The following is a 17525-nucleotide window of genomic DNA, read 5'->3' as shown; positions in this document are numbered from 1 at the left end:
GATCAATAAAATTTTATCTTATCTTATTGCATCTTAGGGCATCTTATCTTGTCTTATCTTACCAGCAATCACATGCTAACCCCAGCAATTGACGAAAAAAACTTAACTATGTAAAACTAAATTCAAAATCAAAAGCATCTATGAAAATTTTTATTTGATCATTTTTTATTTCAGGGCTCAAACATACAAGGACCACTCTCAGTAATGTGACAAGTCATTTGAGTCCACTGTAAATGTGACCCAGCAGACTCAGATTCTCACCAGTGGGGCTGTAAAGTGTTATTACCCAAACATTACAAAGCTGTACTTCATTCCTGAACTTTCAGCTCAGCTATTTCCCAAGCTTTAAGGGCTCCCACTCCTCAGCAGTCAGAACCAGTCCTCCTACACCCTGAAAAGTTGAAATATGTGGAATCCAAGAGCGTGGCAGCTTTTAGTAGTTCTGGGTCTTTGGCTGCCTACAAGTGTTCTGAAAATGTTCCAATAAAAACACCAAACCTCTTCAGAGTTAGTTTTGGATATATCTACAGTGGTTAACTGTATTTGTAAAGGTATCAGGAACTAAAATTAGCATCCTGCAGAACATGACGAGTTTCTATAAGTCAAATATTTAAGATAACTGATAGCTGGACAATTCAGAGCATCCTTTAGAGGAAGACAGTGCATGGTTAAAAAATCCATCTGATGACTTCAACCAGAGAAAGAGTTCTCTCCGACTCGAATACACTACAAAAATACTGACTCTTTAAGTCATAAAATGTAATTTTCTTCCCCTACTAACCAAAAACTTGGTTTTATTTTTGTTCATTTCATATTAATCTGGTGGAATTGACGACTTTAAACTCATGTCACTTTTAAGGATGCACAATGTGCAGGGTAAGGTTTCAAAAAAACAACAACACACGACTGTGCTCATTTATCTCTCAAAGAAAAAAAAGCTCACTTATAGCTGTACTGCTCCTGAGTCTCCTGTGATGTAAGGTTGAACCCTGCCGACTGGTTGTGTCTGTGTGTTTTCTTCTGGGTGAATCTGAGAGAAGTAGCCATGTATGTTAAAGTCCCCAATATATTTCACTATTACAGCCCAATGTGTATTTGGTGCTAGTAATACCATCACAAACACACATACACATATGTTCCAAAACGTCCTGCTCCATCAGTGACTCTTGGACTGAGTGGAATTGGAAAAGTCACACGTTCCTCTCTGAAACACAATACAGCTGGATTGAAACTCGGCTTAAAACTTTAGCAGTTTTTAACCACACACCAAAGCAACCGGCCGTAGTGATCCTGGATTCAGTAACTTAAATCAGATTCCATTCAAGATTTTTGATCAAGTTTGTTGTGCATGAAAAATTATTAAACACAAAAAAACTATTAAAATGAATCATAATATACATCTGCTTGTGGAGCATTCTTCCGTCTATACTCAGTCATTAGGAGACAGACTCTGGAGCAGATGACACTCTAAGGGCATCGATCTCCATCTTTATTCCTGTGGTAACAGTGCCACCCGATGGATGTTTCTGTAATTGCAAGTCAATTAACATGTAAATCAGCAGCACCAGCAGCATTTCACCTCTAAACATTTGAACTTGACTGTACCTCTGTATAACATCACTGACAAAGTGGGCTCCATTCACTTTTCTCCGAAAATGTAAAGCCTGCATCCAAACTGCAGCAATCTAGAGTTCCTGTTGCTACCTGTAAGCTGACTCTGTTCTGTTTCTGCTGTTTTTGTGAGGCAAATAAAATGAAGCCTGATTTCATATGTATATTACGTTTGTGGAGTTTATTTTGTTACAGCAACTCAATGACAGATTTATCTCCAGAGAAGGAGTCATAACATGAAAAAGTATCACAATATTCAGCAGCAAAAGAAAATAAAACAAAACAAAAACAAAACAAAGATCATCGAGTTGGTTCACACAAGTGACAAACTCCTGTTTCACTAATCCCTTCTGACACCTGATCATTTTTATACAGAGCGTTATTTGCAGAAGGTTTGACTTAATGATGTTTCTGACACCATCCATATTAAGCTGTTTACATTAGTTTTAGTTATTTATTTTGAAAAAATACTTTAGAGTCTGTTGGTCACACATTGGGCCACATACTTATGAAAATGTCATTTTTCATTTGGCATGTTTAAAAATTCTCTGCAATGAAAATTGAAATTTATTTTTCTTATTTGAGTAAATTTTACCCTTTAGTTAGCAACCTAGGAGTAAAATGAATGACGCTTTTGCTTTCTAAAGCACTTCCTTGATACTTTTTCTGCTCTCACATTTGTCCCATATATTTTCTTTTATTTTTGATTTGATCAGTCTTCAGACTAAAAGAGGTGAAAGACTGAAATGAAAACTAAAGGAAGTAAAAAAAGGTGAATGATGCTGTCCATGTACATCGTTAGACTTTATTTCAAGACTAAAATAAAGATGTACTGACATGTCCAGTTTAAAGTTTGCCCTGTTGCTGAACATTTCATCTGTGTTTCTGATTATTCTATTTAGAAGAGCTGGTCTGGTTGAAGGGAGCCAGGAAAGCTTTCTTTCTTTCTTGGGCTTTATGAATGTGGTTGAACTTTACACCATGTGTTTCAGAGCAAGTGAAGTAGGATCAGGGATCGCTGACTAGAAAGAATCTCGAATTAAAAACAGAGAAGTTCCGTTTTTTGGCAGCAACAGCACACAGGAACATGAGATATCTGATACCACTTGATTCGGTCATTCGGTCGGAGGAGCCTCCTGAGGTTCCCGATTGACTAAATCATAAGAAAGAGGAGAAAAGTTTGTTATTCTGCAAAAAAAAAATTTAGAAAGCATTGTCAGACATTTGAGCTAACAGATACGGAACCCCAAAAGATTCAAAATTAAATAAATAAAACCAACATTTTGAAATGTTGTACAATTGTACAATTTTGATAAATAACAAACAAATATATAATATGGCCATTGAAATGGGAAAAAAAGTAGTTTAATTATAAAATATGTTTTATGATTCTTTAATCTCAAATTATTAAAACTAAATATTTTAAGATGATTTTTTTAACAATTTCATAATAACTTTTTAATTCATTTTACAAGCTTTTTTTAAAGAAAAAAAATGTATTGCTAAAATAATCATTATGAAATAATTACAATAATTTTAAATTAAAGAGTAATAAAACATATTTCATAATAATAGTGCCTTATTTCACAATTTAATGGCAATATAACATGATTTTCTGTTATTTATCAAAACGGAATTTATCTCAAAATCTTGTTTTTATTTATTTAATTATGAATCTTTTGGATTCCCATATACCGAGGAAAAGAAAAAGATATGATATCAAAAAGAGTGTATCTACCTTCCTCTCTTGCTTTCATACGAGCGACAAAGTTGTAACTCTTGTTCCTGCGATAGTTCTCATACGGGTCGTCCAGTGACACCCCCACACCTTTGTACTGGTCCCATTTATCCCTGATGTCTCCCCCTTTGATGGGGTCTTGGATGCCCTGTTCTTTGGCCCCCAAACCACCTGAGCCACTCCAGCCTAACGAAGAGAAGAGAAGAAATCATTTTACAGCATGTTTTTAATTTTACTCTGATTTCACCAGGATTAAATGCATCAGCATGTATCCTACAAAAAGACGAATCCATCAACTTTCAACTGAGAGAGAAAAAGAAGAGCATACCCATCTTCATCAGCAGCTGATGGCCTTTGTTCTCCTCGCCTAGCCGGGTCTCTGGGGGCACTTTTGAGGAAGGTGTGCCCAACACTGATGTGGAGCTGCAGAGAGAGGAAGAGGTCGTTATCCTCACTGTGACAAAGCATAAAGTCTACCAGTGTTTGAAAAAGCCGTGAGAGGGGACTTACGGAGGTGAGGAGCTCCGTGACTTTTGGCCACGCCGCCTCTTGCTTGGAGAATGCGAGCGGGATCTTGATCTGGAGCGAGATCGACTCCTGGATGACCTGGATCCGCTCCTTGATCTAAACAGAGAGATATCAAAGCTGAGTCAGACCAAGTTCGTCAAACTGTAAACATGTGTAACGACAAAAAGATATGTTACAAAATGAAAACAGCCAGATTACAAATTGGCAAACAGTCTACGAGGTCATTTTCCCTCATGTACAAGATGCATCAATGGAAATGTGGACAAGGCTTTGAACAGTGCTCCTGTATATAACCTATTCAATATATACACAGTTTAGTTCATGTTGACATCAGTATCAAACAAACTCATGTATGAAATGTGTCTGCACACCTGGACCTGGAGTAAGAGCGAGAACGGCTGCGTGAACGGGAACGAGACGAGCGGGACCTGGACCTGGAGGACTTTGAAGAGCGAGAGCTGGAGCGAGAAGATGATCTTCCTCTGCTGCGAGAATGGCTCCTAGAGCGACTGCCTCCACGAGCACTGAAGGGAAAGACAGAGTAAGGATGAGATCATTTCAACAAACCTGAAGACGTTGGATGGACACAGCTAAAATAGCTCAGTTCAACAACTCTTCAAACACGGAGATTATGATCACTGCTATTTAAGAGGAACCAGAAAATAGAAATAAGAGACAATGAGCTGTAAGGTTTTAATATGTGAGAAAATCAAGAAAGATAAACAAATGAAGAGAAAGCTTACCTGTTGCGTTTCTCTTGTCCCTTTTTCCTCCTGGCTCTCATCTTGGCCCTGAAGAACTCATACAGACCGTTCTGCTCCCAGCCCTCACTGGATGGAATAAAAACAAACATGACTTCAATCCACTCCACTTAGAGATATCAAAAACGTTCATCCAGCTGAGACAGGAGCTGGTGGAAAAGACTGAGCAGCTGGTAAATTAATGAATCTTGATGACTGAGCTATGATCTGCCAGTGTGTACCTGTTTCTAGGCCGGTCATGTGAAGGAGGGCTGTAGAAAGCTTCAACAGCAGCTAGTAAACGATCACTGGGTGGCATTGGAGGGGGCAGCCGGATGTCTTTTGGGTCGAGAGGTTTATAATCATAGTCTTCAAGCTGGGCAGGAGACAGCAAAGAGAGAATCATAAGGATGGAGGTTTGACAGCTGTGGACAAATATGTCTGTTTCAAATCTGTGCTTGTGTGTGATTGGTTGGCCTACAGGTGACCTACTTTAACCAATGGAGCCATGAGGCCAGCTGGAAGGTCAAAGTAGGGTACATTTGGTACCAAACTGGGGTCATCTTGGACCGGATGCTGTCGATGACGCATGTGAGGTGAATGGCCGTTAAAACCGTGTGGGGGTGGACCGAACTCTGGGTGCTGTGCTCCGCCCCAGGGGGGATGTTCAGCTCCCATGCCTGGGGGAGGAAGCCTCTGATTGGGATGGTGATGTGGAGGAGGACCTGGCATGTCTGAAAAATGAAGGAAGTTGTTAAGATACACAAAACTGGGATACACAAAACACATCTCAGTAAAATCACTCATCATAACTTCACACCTCCTTGGAATTCTCCCTGTGGGTACTCAAAGCGGTGTGGAGTATACGGCGGCCTGTCGTAGTGGTGCCTGGGAGGAAAGTCGTCCTGCATGAAGCGTGGGGGGAAGCGTCCAAAGTTGTGTGGTGGTGGAGGTGGCTGGTTGAAAGGAGGCGGCTGCTGGTGGGGAGGGAAGGGTCCTCTGAAATGTGGAGGTCTCTGTGGAAATCCACAGGGGATACACCATCAGTCTTTTTGGAAACTTATCTTTGGTTAAGATGCGATTGATTTCAGATAGTCCATACTCTGTGCACAGTGATGAAGAATATAAATAGGACAATAAATCAGACCACAGAAATCATCTACAACATGCCTGCATGCGTGGAGGAAAAGGTGGATCCCTCTGGCCCCATGGGGGCTGGTCGGGTTGGTTCCCCCAGGGTGGCTGCTGATCAAAGGAGTTCCACGATGGGGGGCCTTGTTCAGGCCCACCTGTACCACTCCAGGGACCACCTTCTCTGGGTGGAGGTCCACTCCAGTTCCCAGGGTCCCTCTGCTCGTTCCACATCCCCTCATGGCTGTTCCAAGGAGGGCAGGGTGGCGGGGGATGATTTGGGTCGAAAGGAGGCTGAAAAAATGCCAAAAGTTAGAGAGGAAGAAAAATTTCATGAGGTTGGATCTGAACTATTCAACAATGATGGCTACATGCTCGCTTCACATCCTCTTGTAGAGTGCAAACCTTACACCCGCAAAAATCACACAGCCAAGAAGAAAGGGGTGCATGATTTGGGCTACAACCATAATCCTTCCAGATGCTCAAAAAAATGTGAAATGTTACATTTAACTGCCAAATCATTTTGCTTTCGCGTAATTGTTCACAATTTGTCAAGGTGACAGCCTGCTTCTGTTATTTGGGTTTGTTTATACAGAGAAGGATAAAGGCACACTGCTGTGTCAGAGCAAAGTAGCATGCCTCAATCCTTACCTCGTAGACTGTTTACAGGTAGAGATGTTTTTGTGAATAAAAAATACATTCAAGGAGAAACACCTTAACCTGTGCACTAATAACCTGCTGAGTCTAAAGCAGCACTTAAAATGGGGGTAAATGTAAGGGCTTTTACCGGCTGGTTGGGGTTCCAGGGGCCCATGGGCTGGGGCTCAAACCATGCAGGCTTGTTGGAGGAGATATCTGAGGGTCCACTGGGGTTGCTTTGGTCCTGTGGTCTTGACGAAGCTCCATCAAACTCTCCTGGAGGAAGACCTGACATGGGAGGCTTCACATCCCCTGAAGAAAATCCAAGGACTAAATTTAGCACAGATGTACACGAGCAGATACTCAGAATAGAGCGAGTCGTTAATGTGCACAGGTACACTTTAAACCAGAGGAGAACCTGAATTCTTTAACCGATGGTGGAAGCAGTATTATCTTTTTTCCCTTGAACAAGAAGGTTAGAATTCAACAAAAATGAAACTGCATTGTCTTTATTTATGACTTCATTAATTCATTTTGTTTCTCTTGTTATGTAAACATGATGGAAATTTTGAGGAATCAGTCGTGCAAGCCCCTTTTGTAGAGTGTCCTATGATTTTGGAGTGACTCAATGACAGAACGCAATTAAAAGGTATTTCAAAAATTCCAATGTGAGGTAGGATAGGGTGATAATGTTTGCATCGTGCAACTATAGCACATGAGGTACGGATATAATATATATAGGTATGGATATAAAAATTAAAAGCAGTCATCTTGGCCTAGGTTTCTTCATCAAGTTGTTCACACTTCACTGTGGCTTTGGCTGCGTGCTTCTGATGTCTGATTTCCTTATCGCCCCAGAGTGAACAACCACCCTACCAACCACCTCCTACTGTTCGACAGGAAAGACTCTTTGTTGTGAGGGAAGTGAGTGAGGAGACACTCAGATTCTATAAACTTTAAGACATTTTCAGGTTTGCATGTGTTAAAGAGGCTAAGGGGCCTCTAAAGTCAAATTTATCCGAAACGCTGTTACCACAGTTACAGCAAGCTGGAGTTTTCAGTGGAAACGCTGATGTCTCAGTTCGTGCATTACACTTTCATTGTGGCTGCTTAAACTGTCGTGCCCAAACCGGACAACAACAACAACAGTAACAATGGCGGCCTACGGTGTTGTGTTTGTGCTGCTGAATATGCAGACTGCCTTTGAACAACTAATCTGTTGCATCATATCTCCTGTTTTGTTAATTAGCAGCCGACTGGACTCCTCCTGGTCTGTGGAGGGGTGTGTCTCAACACCCCTATCGCTGTCTACAGGCCTGGCATGCATGGCGTTTTCAGTCTCTCAGCATTTCTGTGTAAACACTGATTCTTTTTTCACTATGTTTTTTGCGTTCTCGAGTGAAACTCCATCATGCAAACAGGGCCTTAGTGTGTCTCGTCTTACCGGCTTGTGCTGTCATAGGTGGGGCTTTTTCAGGCTCTGTGGGGGTCGGTAATTGTGCTACAGGGGCAGGCTGCAGCTGCTGCTGCTGCTGTTGCTGCTGATGCTGCTGCTTCAGGCTGGAAACAAACTCCTCATGCTGGGTCTTCAAAGCTGCAATCTGCTGCTGGAAAGCCAACTGGATTGGCTGCACCACTCCAGCATACTCTGTTATCAGAGACGCCTGAGAGAGGCGACGAGGGAGGTGTGAAAAGTGGAGAGGGAACATTGTGTTTGTCAGTAATTGAAAACTGCTCAGGGTTTTATTTCCATGGAATGAGTGAAAATTCAAAAAATCCTTTGTCTGGAAAGGCAAACTAATTCATGAGGTTGCTTTGCCCCATCCCCGAACAAAATTAGGTATAACCTCTTTTGAGAATTTTGAGACTGTAGATCAAACTAATGGATTAGCCCAGCTGTGTTACAATAACTGCAGTTATTTATTGGAGAGCACTGAGAGAATTTAACACCTCCCCAGGCTTCACATTTGCGAACATTTAATATATTAGACATTAATTTTGTGGACAAAAGTGGATAATCTTCTTCAGAGCACATTTAAAACTTAGTGAATGTATAAATATTGATGGAGAAACAGGCTCAAACAGGGAACTGGAGACTGAGGTCTTTTTTTACACACACCTGGTATTGGCCAAGGCCAAGTGCTGGATTCTGAAGCTGCTGAATCGTCTCCTCGTCAAAGTATCCGTTCTTCTCCCAAAGCTGCAACAACTAGAAAGAAAAGGGTGGGTGCAAAAGCAAAGCATTAGACAAAAACTCATGTATCTCAGAGTTCTCTATTGACAATAGAACAAAGCAAACGTAAAGAAAAACATTCTTACAAAGGCTGTAGGTTGAACATTAATGAATTAATATAAGAGACAGCATTTATTTTTCAATTACACAGGGTTCAGACTGAAGCTAGAGATGACAACATTAATAGAACAGTCATGATGATATTAGTTTTATCATTGGTTATTAATTAATTTTGATTTCCTTCCAGTGAGGCGTTATGATATCTAGAGCCGCTTTGGTGATAGTAAAGGGGGCAGTTCAGGTGACAAAGCATGTTTATATTTGTCAGAAAGAGTTAAATACTCCTGTTATCTACAACAACTCAAAAACAAAAATGGTATAACTTCAACACTGTGAGTGCTTTTAAAATTACCCGTGTGATCTTCTGCTGCTTCTCCTCCTCTACAGCCAGAAAGCTGGTGCAATAGATGGGAACAACAACTTTCTGCAGCGCTGCCAACAGGTCCTTCTGCTGTTTCCGCTGGCTGGGGGAACATAATGAAACACACGTCACATGAGGTAAAAGTAGCTACTGTCTGGCTTCAGGTTAGTGCAGAATGGCACGGTTTAATTGGCTGGACCCCTGCTGGTGTGAAAACCTGTCTCTCCCTCACAGACAAATTTAATGGCTGCTCCCCTTTTCCAATTCCTCCAGTAGTTCACCTGTCGCCTCCCTTTTTTCAACTCCTGACACATAGCTTTCTAAAGCCAGGTAAAACTACAATGTCTTTTCACCTTTGATGACTACAGACTTTACAATAGTACTAATTAGGAGTCTCACAGCTTTAATTGGCCTGGGAACCCTGACTTATCTTTCCTTGCTGTCTACTGAAAAACATCTTTTCTATACTGTTCTTCCTGTCTACAGTCATTTAGATCCTCAGTTTATCATCCATTCAAGCTTGTTACTGGCTTGTCCTCTTTCTCACCTTTCTTCCTTTCTATACCTTCCCCTTGACACTACAGTCTACCATGCTTTTAAAGCTCTTACACTGACTTTCATCACTATTGTGAATGATGGAAGAGGCATTACACACCCTGCTTAATGCCTGTTTCCAGTCTCTGCTGATCTTTTGTGAAACCTATCATACTTTCACACAACTAATAACTTGGAATTATGGCTTAACCAGCTTTACAATCTTTCCTGGCACTGCCAAGGAACTCCAATAGGGCTGTGTGCTCTTCAACACATTTGATATATCCTCTAACCCTAACCTTTTATGTAAATGGTTCTATATATGGTTGCTAGGCGCCACCTTGTTGGCTATGGCTGCCTTTTGCAGCAGCTCTCTCTTCTTTGTCCGTTTCTTGTAATTTTTTCGTCTCTTTTTTATAATCTTTGTATTTGGAGTGGAACATCACTTTGTTTGGCTCATTTGTTGGTCATGGACACCAAACTTTTTGTGGCTTCAGATATTTTACTACTTTTTCTCCTGTGTTTGTCTGGAGATCCTACATGTGACCATGGCTGCATTGTTTACATGTGAACTCAGCTGTTAGCAGCCTGTAGCATGTCAATGCTAACTGGTGTAAGGCCTGATGTCTTCCCACAAGGTGAGGAGAAGGAGGTGAGGACGACGTGCTGGTTCTGAGGTGTGAGCTAAGAAGTGACGACATGGACCTGTCCTTCCATCCATCGTTATTGGGAACGTAAGATCTATCTCCAATAAGATGGACAAGCTAGCAATGCTAACCCAGCAACAGAGGGAATACCAGAGTGCAGAGTAGCATCATGCTATTCACAGACATGGCTAATGAAGCTAACATCAGGCACCAACGCCACATTGGAAGAACTTCACCTGCTGTGAGCAGACAGGATCCAGGAGACAGAGACTGAACAGACTGCTGAAGAAGCTCAGTCCTGGACCCTGTGGAGGTGAAGGCTGGCTGACAGGAGAATGATGGACAAGCTGTCATCATCTATTTTCTTATGGACCTTTTTGCACTTTCTATACACTTAATTACTCTTGATTTCTTGATTGCTGCTGTGACTTCAATTTCGTTGTACTTGTTACAATGACAATAAAGTTCTATTATATTCTATAATCGCAGAGTGTTGATCACTCTGCAAACCCTTGGATTCCTCCCTTCTACATTCTCCCTTCTTTATTGAGCTCTTCCTCTTAAAGTAGGTACCTAGTCTCTGTGCCACAATAAACAGTTGAAAAAAATCTTACCCTCAACATTTTATGAGAGAGACATAGCCCAAAACTAACCTATGAGTATCCCATACGTATTAATAAATAGAAAAGATCATAACGGCTACTAATGTTCCAATATGGTAATAATTTTAACACTTATCCCATAGCTACAGCTTTTGTCTCAATGTAAAGTTAATCAGTTAAAGAAACATTACACCAAATAGAGAAAATCTGCAAACTATTCCTTAAATTAAGTACAGGATTAAATTGTGTTTATGTAAAACTGTATAAAGGACAGTATACCAGTGGTGGAGGACATCATTGGTTAAATAGATGAGATGAAGGCGAAGCTCAAAATGTGCTCCGTCGACAGTGATGCGGTTGCGAAGATGCGATGTCATCAGTTCACAGTGCTGTGGACTCTTAGCGTTGTTGAACATCCAGTTCTTACCAGCCTGACAGACAAAAGACAACACAAGTGAGTCATAACTTTTCCTTTATGAGTTATTCTACTAACAGACAAACACCCATGGTATCATGAATGTTAAGCTTACAGAGATCGCATCTTTGGTGCAGGTGTCTATGATGGGTTGCAGAAGGTTGTCAAACTCAGTGATGTCTAACTGTGTCTCCAACAGAAGTTTCTGGGTCTGCTGCTCCATAGCTAGAGCTATGGCAGCAGTGACCTGCTCCTACACGAAGAAAGGCAAAGGAAAGGTGTAAGAAACACTGCAAACAGTCCTTCTCCAGCTTTCCACTGTACTTCTGATGTCACCAAGCATAAAACAGGAGTTTCTGGATTTAAAACAAAGCATCATAAGAAAAACATATTTTCCCCAAGTGGCAATTTGTTTTAAAGCTATTTGTGCAAAATAGTAAAAGATGACTATATGCTCCATACACAATGAACATGGAAACACACAGAGACAATAGTCACTGGAATAGGAAACAATGAGTTACATAATGTTATTTAGGAGACTAATGCTACCAGGAACATGTGAGTGCTTTTGCCTGGATGAACTATATCTGCAACAGATAACAGCAGCTTGTTCTCTGCATGTAGGAGGTAAGAACTCTCAGCCAGAGTAGCCAGAGCTTTCTTTGCAGCCTTGACCCTGCACAAGAGGACAGGGTCCCTGAAAGCTGTGCCTGCAGTTTTAAAGTGCACTCTCACAATGTTTCCCATCTCTTTGTATCTGACAGTAACAGAACCGTGCTAACAGATAAAACAGATCATTAAAACAGACTCAACACAAGAAGAAATATTAGAAATTAAAAGTACTTAGTTGATGATGAAAATATGTTTTATGATGTAATTTGCCTCATCAAAATGAATTATATCTTCCACAAGGTGGATGCCTGACGTGTCGTCTGCTGCCACATACCTGTCTGAGAGTGTGCATATGTTGTTCCTGCTGCTGCAGATTCCACTGGCTCTGTTGAACAAGTTCATCGATAGAGGGGCCAGAAGGTGGAGGCAGTGACGGAGGAGGAATTATTGGTATTGATGGTGGAGGGATGTCAACTACATCAGAAGCACCTGGGTTGTACAGATCTGCAAAAAGAATAAGAAATTTAAGATTAATTTTGGATGCTGATTCCAGTTTTTGATTTTGAGCTGAAGCTTGGATGGTCAAGAGTAAATAACTGCTGACTTGATGCAGGACCCTAAAAAGAAAGATGTGTTCCATAAAATTATGCACAAGGAAAATACTGATTTGTTTTTTTTAATCAAAGCCACCTTCAGAGGTAAGAAAAAATAAATAAAAGAAGACTTTTCAAACAGCAAGCAGATGAAACATACCAAGAATGAAAGGAAAACTTTGCAAACTTTTTAAGACATGCAATCTGCATTTGCACCACTGTCAGTCTAACCTCCCTGACTCCTGTAGGAACAAAGACATCACCAAGGTTTGAAAGCAAAAAAATGTGCAATGTATGCTTATTAAACTACAGCCAGGCCGCACAATGACCTTCAGTCACATTTTTAAGAGGTCAAGGTATTTTACAGTCTGTGACACTTTATTCTGTTAGAGACCTACAGGACAAGCTGTTGATTACCCCCAAAAAATGCTGCCCTATCTTCAGCCAAACACGGACTCCACAAACTTGTATGTCCCAATGTTTTAGGGCTCAACGTTTACAGCAATACTTGGTAGAGTGATGAGAGTAAGAAACTGTTCTAAAGGCTTACAATTTATGTGAAATATTAATAGACCAAAATTATCGAACTTCAACTACCATGACTCCAAAGACTTAAAGAAATCCAGTCTCTTCTGAACAAGGACTTGCTCAAAGAGAAGTAATCACTCCTCTATCTGTTTGTTTAATCATATCTGAAAGTTTCTTAAATTATACTTAAGGCCAATTTTGAGCAAGTTATCAGTTATCTTCCTCAATTTCTCCATCCAAACTTCATTTAGCAATGCAGCACAACTATAAAAAGAAAATGATACTGACATGAAAAGTGCAACTGAAAACGAAGCAAATGCTTAAAAGCGCAGGTGGAATCATCCGCGTAAAGAGTGCATAACAAAATGGGGCTTTCCAACTGGAATTCTGAGATTGTTGGAAAAAAATATCTGGTTACAAATAAATACCTTCAGATTTAAATTCCTCCCCATCGTGGGTAGAGGGATCTAAATGGAGAAAAGCAAACTTTAATGCAGTTCAGGAATATCACATGACTGATTCTGACAGAGGAACTCCATGCAGCCCTGCACAGCACTGTGCTAACACTGACTGTCCATCATCTAACGAAAACTTTGCTGCTGGTCATTTCAGAATCTGGGTAACGCTAAAAAAAAGTGCACTTTTCTTATCCACTGCTCTGTCATTTCTGTCTTTCACTTTTCTTTTAATTTCATTCTGCCAGAAGGCTATTTCCATGGTTGTCAAAAGATTTCTTTTTAACCAATAAGAAGAGGTTTTGTCCATGAAAATAATGAGTGATGTCTTCTCATACAACCTTACTAGCATATATTGAGGTTCTGTGTGAGGAAATAAGAAGGTGTGTTCAAATTGAATCTCCAGCCATGAATACAGGTTAAAAAGTCCTATTTGTGATGCTGCTGTATATACATGCAATTCCAATGGTTACCATCCATGTAGATTACAAAAAAGTCTTTGATAACAGAGTATTCATGTTATGTGACACAGCAATACATGCATGATGTGTTCCCCTTCAACGGCCTTGTACTTAAAAAGTAAATAAATCTGTTGTCTCTCTAAGGTTATTACCATCACCCTGAGCCACACACAAGCAAATCTAGTGGTGAGTTCACAAAGTCCTTTGACTTAAACTGTGAGAAGTTGCTCCAAAAAGCCAAGAAAGTGGTAAGTAACTGCAGGGGTGTGTGTGTATGCCACTGCATCTGGCAAAGGACTTTTAACGGGGTTAGGATTCACAGTGATCCAAACACATGCAGAACAAAACGTGCTTCAAACAAGAGTTCCCACAAACTCTAGAAGGTGGGAGCACACTAGAGAAAGACTGATATGTTTTTTCAGGGCTGATATGATACCTTTTTTTAAATGGATACTGATTATTGGCGGTCAAGCGGGCCGTTCACCGATTTTTGGAGCCGATAATCATTTGCAGTAAGAGTGAAAACATTGGCATCAAAATTTTGAATAATACAAACTCCATCGCTTAACTTTGCTTAAATGCCTTTAAGCATGTTTATTAAACAGCTCCCATGCTCAGCAGAGTATATTAAAAAGTTCAATTAAAACCTAAAAAACTATAGCTTTCAAAGTTTTCTACAGTAAGTGAAGTTTCCAAAAAGTGGCTCTGCATATAACTAATCAGACGGTGCTGTGGGTGGCACAATCCCAGACACAGAGTGGGCCTGCATCAGAGCTAAAATAACCCAATTTTAAATAGTTTTTTAACTGCCATCAGATTTTTTAAAAAAGGCTGATGCCGATATGACTAAAAAATAAAATATCTGCACCGATAACTGCCCGGCTGATAATCAGTCTATCCCAAGAGCACACTACACACAACATGCTTGGTCCATCATGGCAGCGGCAATTAACTAGAATCAAGAGTTTGAAGATCCTCCACGATCAACAGTATCTCCAGTTTGGTAACAGTTTGGTTTCCATTTACACATCAATGAAATAAGACATGGATTTCACTGAGCACCAACATTATTCAGATGCAACTGGGTTAACTTCTAGTAGACAAATGCTAACATATTTCTAAAACAAGGGGAAAAACACCACTCCTTGAAGTATTCTAACATACGCTGGAAGAACAACTGAGCAGGCCAAACTGTGTACTACTTTTTTTTCAAAAACAATTCTCTTGATTTGAACACATGAAGAACACATAAAGAGAGATAAGCTGATTTCTAAAATTCATGGTCAAATACGTCTCAGCGAACAAGTTAAGACATCAACTTAAGAAATACCAGCCATTTAGGTACACGAAAAGCTTTTTGTTGAAGACCAGTTTACAGAGCTACAGAGTGGGTTGATTCTGTGCTCAAATGAGTGAGAATAATACACCTAAGAAATTAAAAGATCAACTGACTAGAGTCCAAAGCACAGACTAAATTGTGATCTTGGGACTCCAGGCTTGGAGTTGTTATGGCTGATAGAAGAAGTGACCAAGTTCACAGTAATAAGAACCAACTCTTACAAAATGAGAAATTCCCTTGGAGATGTGAGCTGTCTCTTCACTATTACATCTCAAAGATTATGTCACCATCTGGAGGACAGAGTTTTGTTAAAAGCTGTGTTTTGTATTTTACAACAGCTACATCTGGTTACATGTCCGTAGGATAGTAAGTGTAAGTTTGATTCAGCCAAGAATTACTCAGCTGCATGACATGTGGTAAAATGAGCAGGACATGGAGAAGGCTTTTACACCTACTGCTTTTCTAGTTTAAAACTATTGTGTGCTAGAAGCAAGCACAATGATGTAAGTAACTGTAAGAGGGTACAGTAAAAGTTTTGCTTGCTAGGATTTTTACAAAGGCATGCTTGGGAACCCCCAAAAATACAGAAGAAAAATCCACCCTAAAACCAAAAAACACACATAAGATGTTATGGAGTTCAATCAACAGTTACTTTCAAAAATGACTTCATATGGCCCAGACTTACTAGAATTATTACTGTGTTTATTACTTGTTGGCCTGATAGTTTGAATCAATCTTTAAAGCTGCATCATAACATGAATGTAATAGATAATTTTAATAAAGCACTAATATGTTGAGTGTGAGGAATCTAACTGAACATTTCAAAATCCTTCTGAAGAATCTATGTGCAGTGGTTTTATGGTGGACTGTCCCTTCATTACATACGCTGCTGTTGCTCCATAGAAAGCTTGCACTTGTAGTAGCTGAAGTAGTCTCCTCCAAAGAGGAAGGAAAATTTAGGGTTGTCCTTTTGTTTCTCCATAGTCATCTTCTCGAACTCTGGCCCGTTCCGAGCAACAAACTGGGCGAGCTTGTCAATGACATTCCTCAGTTCTTGATCTACATTGAAAAAGGACAGAAGAAGAAGAAATATTCAAAATTGTGGCAGCTACATTGTGTTTAAATTTTCAAGTTACTGTGACTTGTGGTACTTTGACACAACTAAAACACTGAATGTGAGTGCCTCTTGTGTTTTACCATCTGGTCATAGGAATATTTTTTGGAACTTTTGCTCATCTTTGACAAAAGAGCTGCACAGCAATTAACCAAAAAAAACGTTATCTATTACCACTTAGAACTCAAGGCATATAACAAAAGTATAAAGCAATTTCAGCATTCAATAAATGTGTTTTTCTCTTTGTTTACAATGTTTGAGATGAGCAACGATACCACTTAAGTCTACTTTCTGAGGTTAGAGATGAAGAGCTTTCTAAACTAAGCAAGCAAATTCATTTAAATATCTAAGGTAAACAACTTTTTGTTAAATTGATTGTAACAAAGAATCCGAATACCTTTTTGAAATCTGAGAATAGATTATATTTCAAGAATCTAGCATTATTGCTCGATTATTCATGTGACATGACAGGCATCAACTACTTATGAGAGACAACTTTGTGTTTAACCACACACACGGCGTGTATAACCTCAAATTTTATTCGGAAAACATATAATACTCATCTGTTTTCGTTTACTTTAATATAAGATGGTTATAATTATAATTTCAAAACAAGTTTGTAGAAAAATCGCACATGAGAACGAAAACATGTTTTGTTGGTTCAATTAGCGTTTGATCGGGTAAAAATGAACATTCTTATAGTGGAAATAGCTACTGCCAGCTTTTTAACTTTATCTTCAATGCTGCATCGCTGGGTTATTTGCCGAAAAAACTTTTTGGTGACAGAATAGTTGCTAAATGCAGCGGCGATGTGAGCTGTGTTATGTAGCAGCGGCTAAATGTAGCATGTGTGCTACCTAACGTTCAATGAGAATCATGCAGCGCTGCAGCGGACCGCTCACCTTCAGGGGGATTTGGGATATCCATGACTGGAGAAAACGGTGAACTTTGATGGACAATCAAAGAACCCTCAAATCGTTTTTTATATATCCCCAGAAAGCTTCAAAATTTTTAAATAAATCCTTTGACTTGCTCTGCACTTACACCGGAAGTATTGTTGCACAGAAGCTGCGCCACGACAGAATGTTGTCTGATTTGGCTACAGCGCCACCCTGGCAGGGTTGAGGATTGCATTTTACACCGCACTTCTTTTTATCAGTCTATTTTCCCCCTGTGCTATATTG

The 17525-nt window shown here is 40.0% G+C and overlaps 1 protein-coding gene across 2 annotated transcripts; it reads right to left on the bottom strand.

Annotated features, from left to right (window-relative positions):
* Positions 1 to 339: 339 nt before the first annotated feature.
* cherp (calcium homeostasis endoplasmic reticulum protein) lies at positions 340 to 17427 on the bottom strand. 2 transcript variants are annotated; one of them, XM_074668533.1, is made up of 20 exons: positions 17244 to 17427; positions 16113 to 16286; positions 13401 to 13439; positions 12186 to 12355; positions 11355 to 11492; positions 11104 to 11255; positions 9033 to 9144; positions 8507 to 8596; positions 7832 to 8051; positions 6536 to 6699; positions 5788 to 6042; positions 5438 to 5633; positions 5110 to 5351; positions 4860 to 4993; positions 4621 to 4707; positions 4249 to 4401; positions 3860 to 3973; positions 3678 to 3772; positions 3350 to 3535; positions 340 to 2764 (listed from the first exon to the last, which is right to left on the bottom strand). In XM_074668533.1, the coding sequence occupies exons 1-20, from the start codon at positions 17266 to 17268 to the stop codon at positions 2727 to 2729; spliced, it is 2784 nt and encodes a 927-aa protein (XP_074524634.1). In that variant the 5' UTR covers positions 17269 to 17427; the 3' UTR covers positions 340 to 2726. The 2 variants fall into 2 exon arrangements, with proteins under 2 accessions (XP_074524634.1, XP_074524635.1); XM_074668534.1 differs by lacking the exon at positions 13401 to 13439 and having other exon boundaries at positions 341 to 2764.
* Between the last annotated feature and the right edge of the window lie 98 nt (positions 17428 to 17525).

The sequence above is a fragment of the Halichoeres trimaculatus genome, unplaced genomic scaffold, assembly GCF_033239565.1.
Source record: "Halichoeres trimaculatus isolate MK-OKI-2021-1 unplaced genomic scaffold, fHalTri1.1 fHalTri1_scaffold_4, whole genome shotgun sequence".
Classification (NCBI taxonomy): Eukaryota; Metazoa; Chordata; class Actinopteri; order Labriformes; family Labridae; genus Halichoeres; species Halichoeres trimaculatus.
The sequence above is the reverse complement of the archived record's forward strand: the minus strand, read 5'-3'. Positions and strand labels throughout refer to the sequence as shown.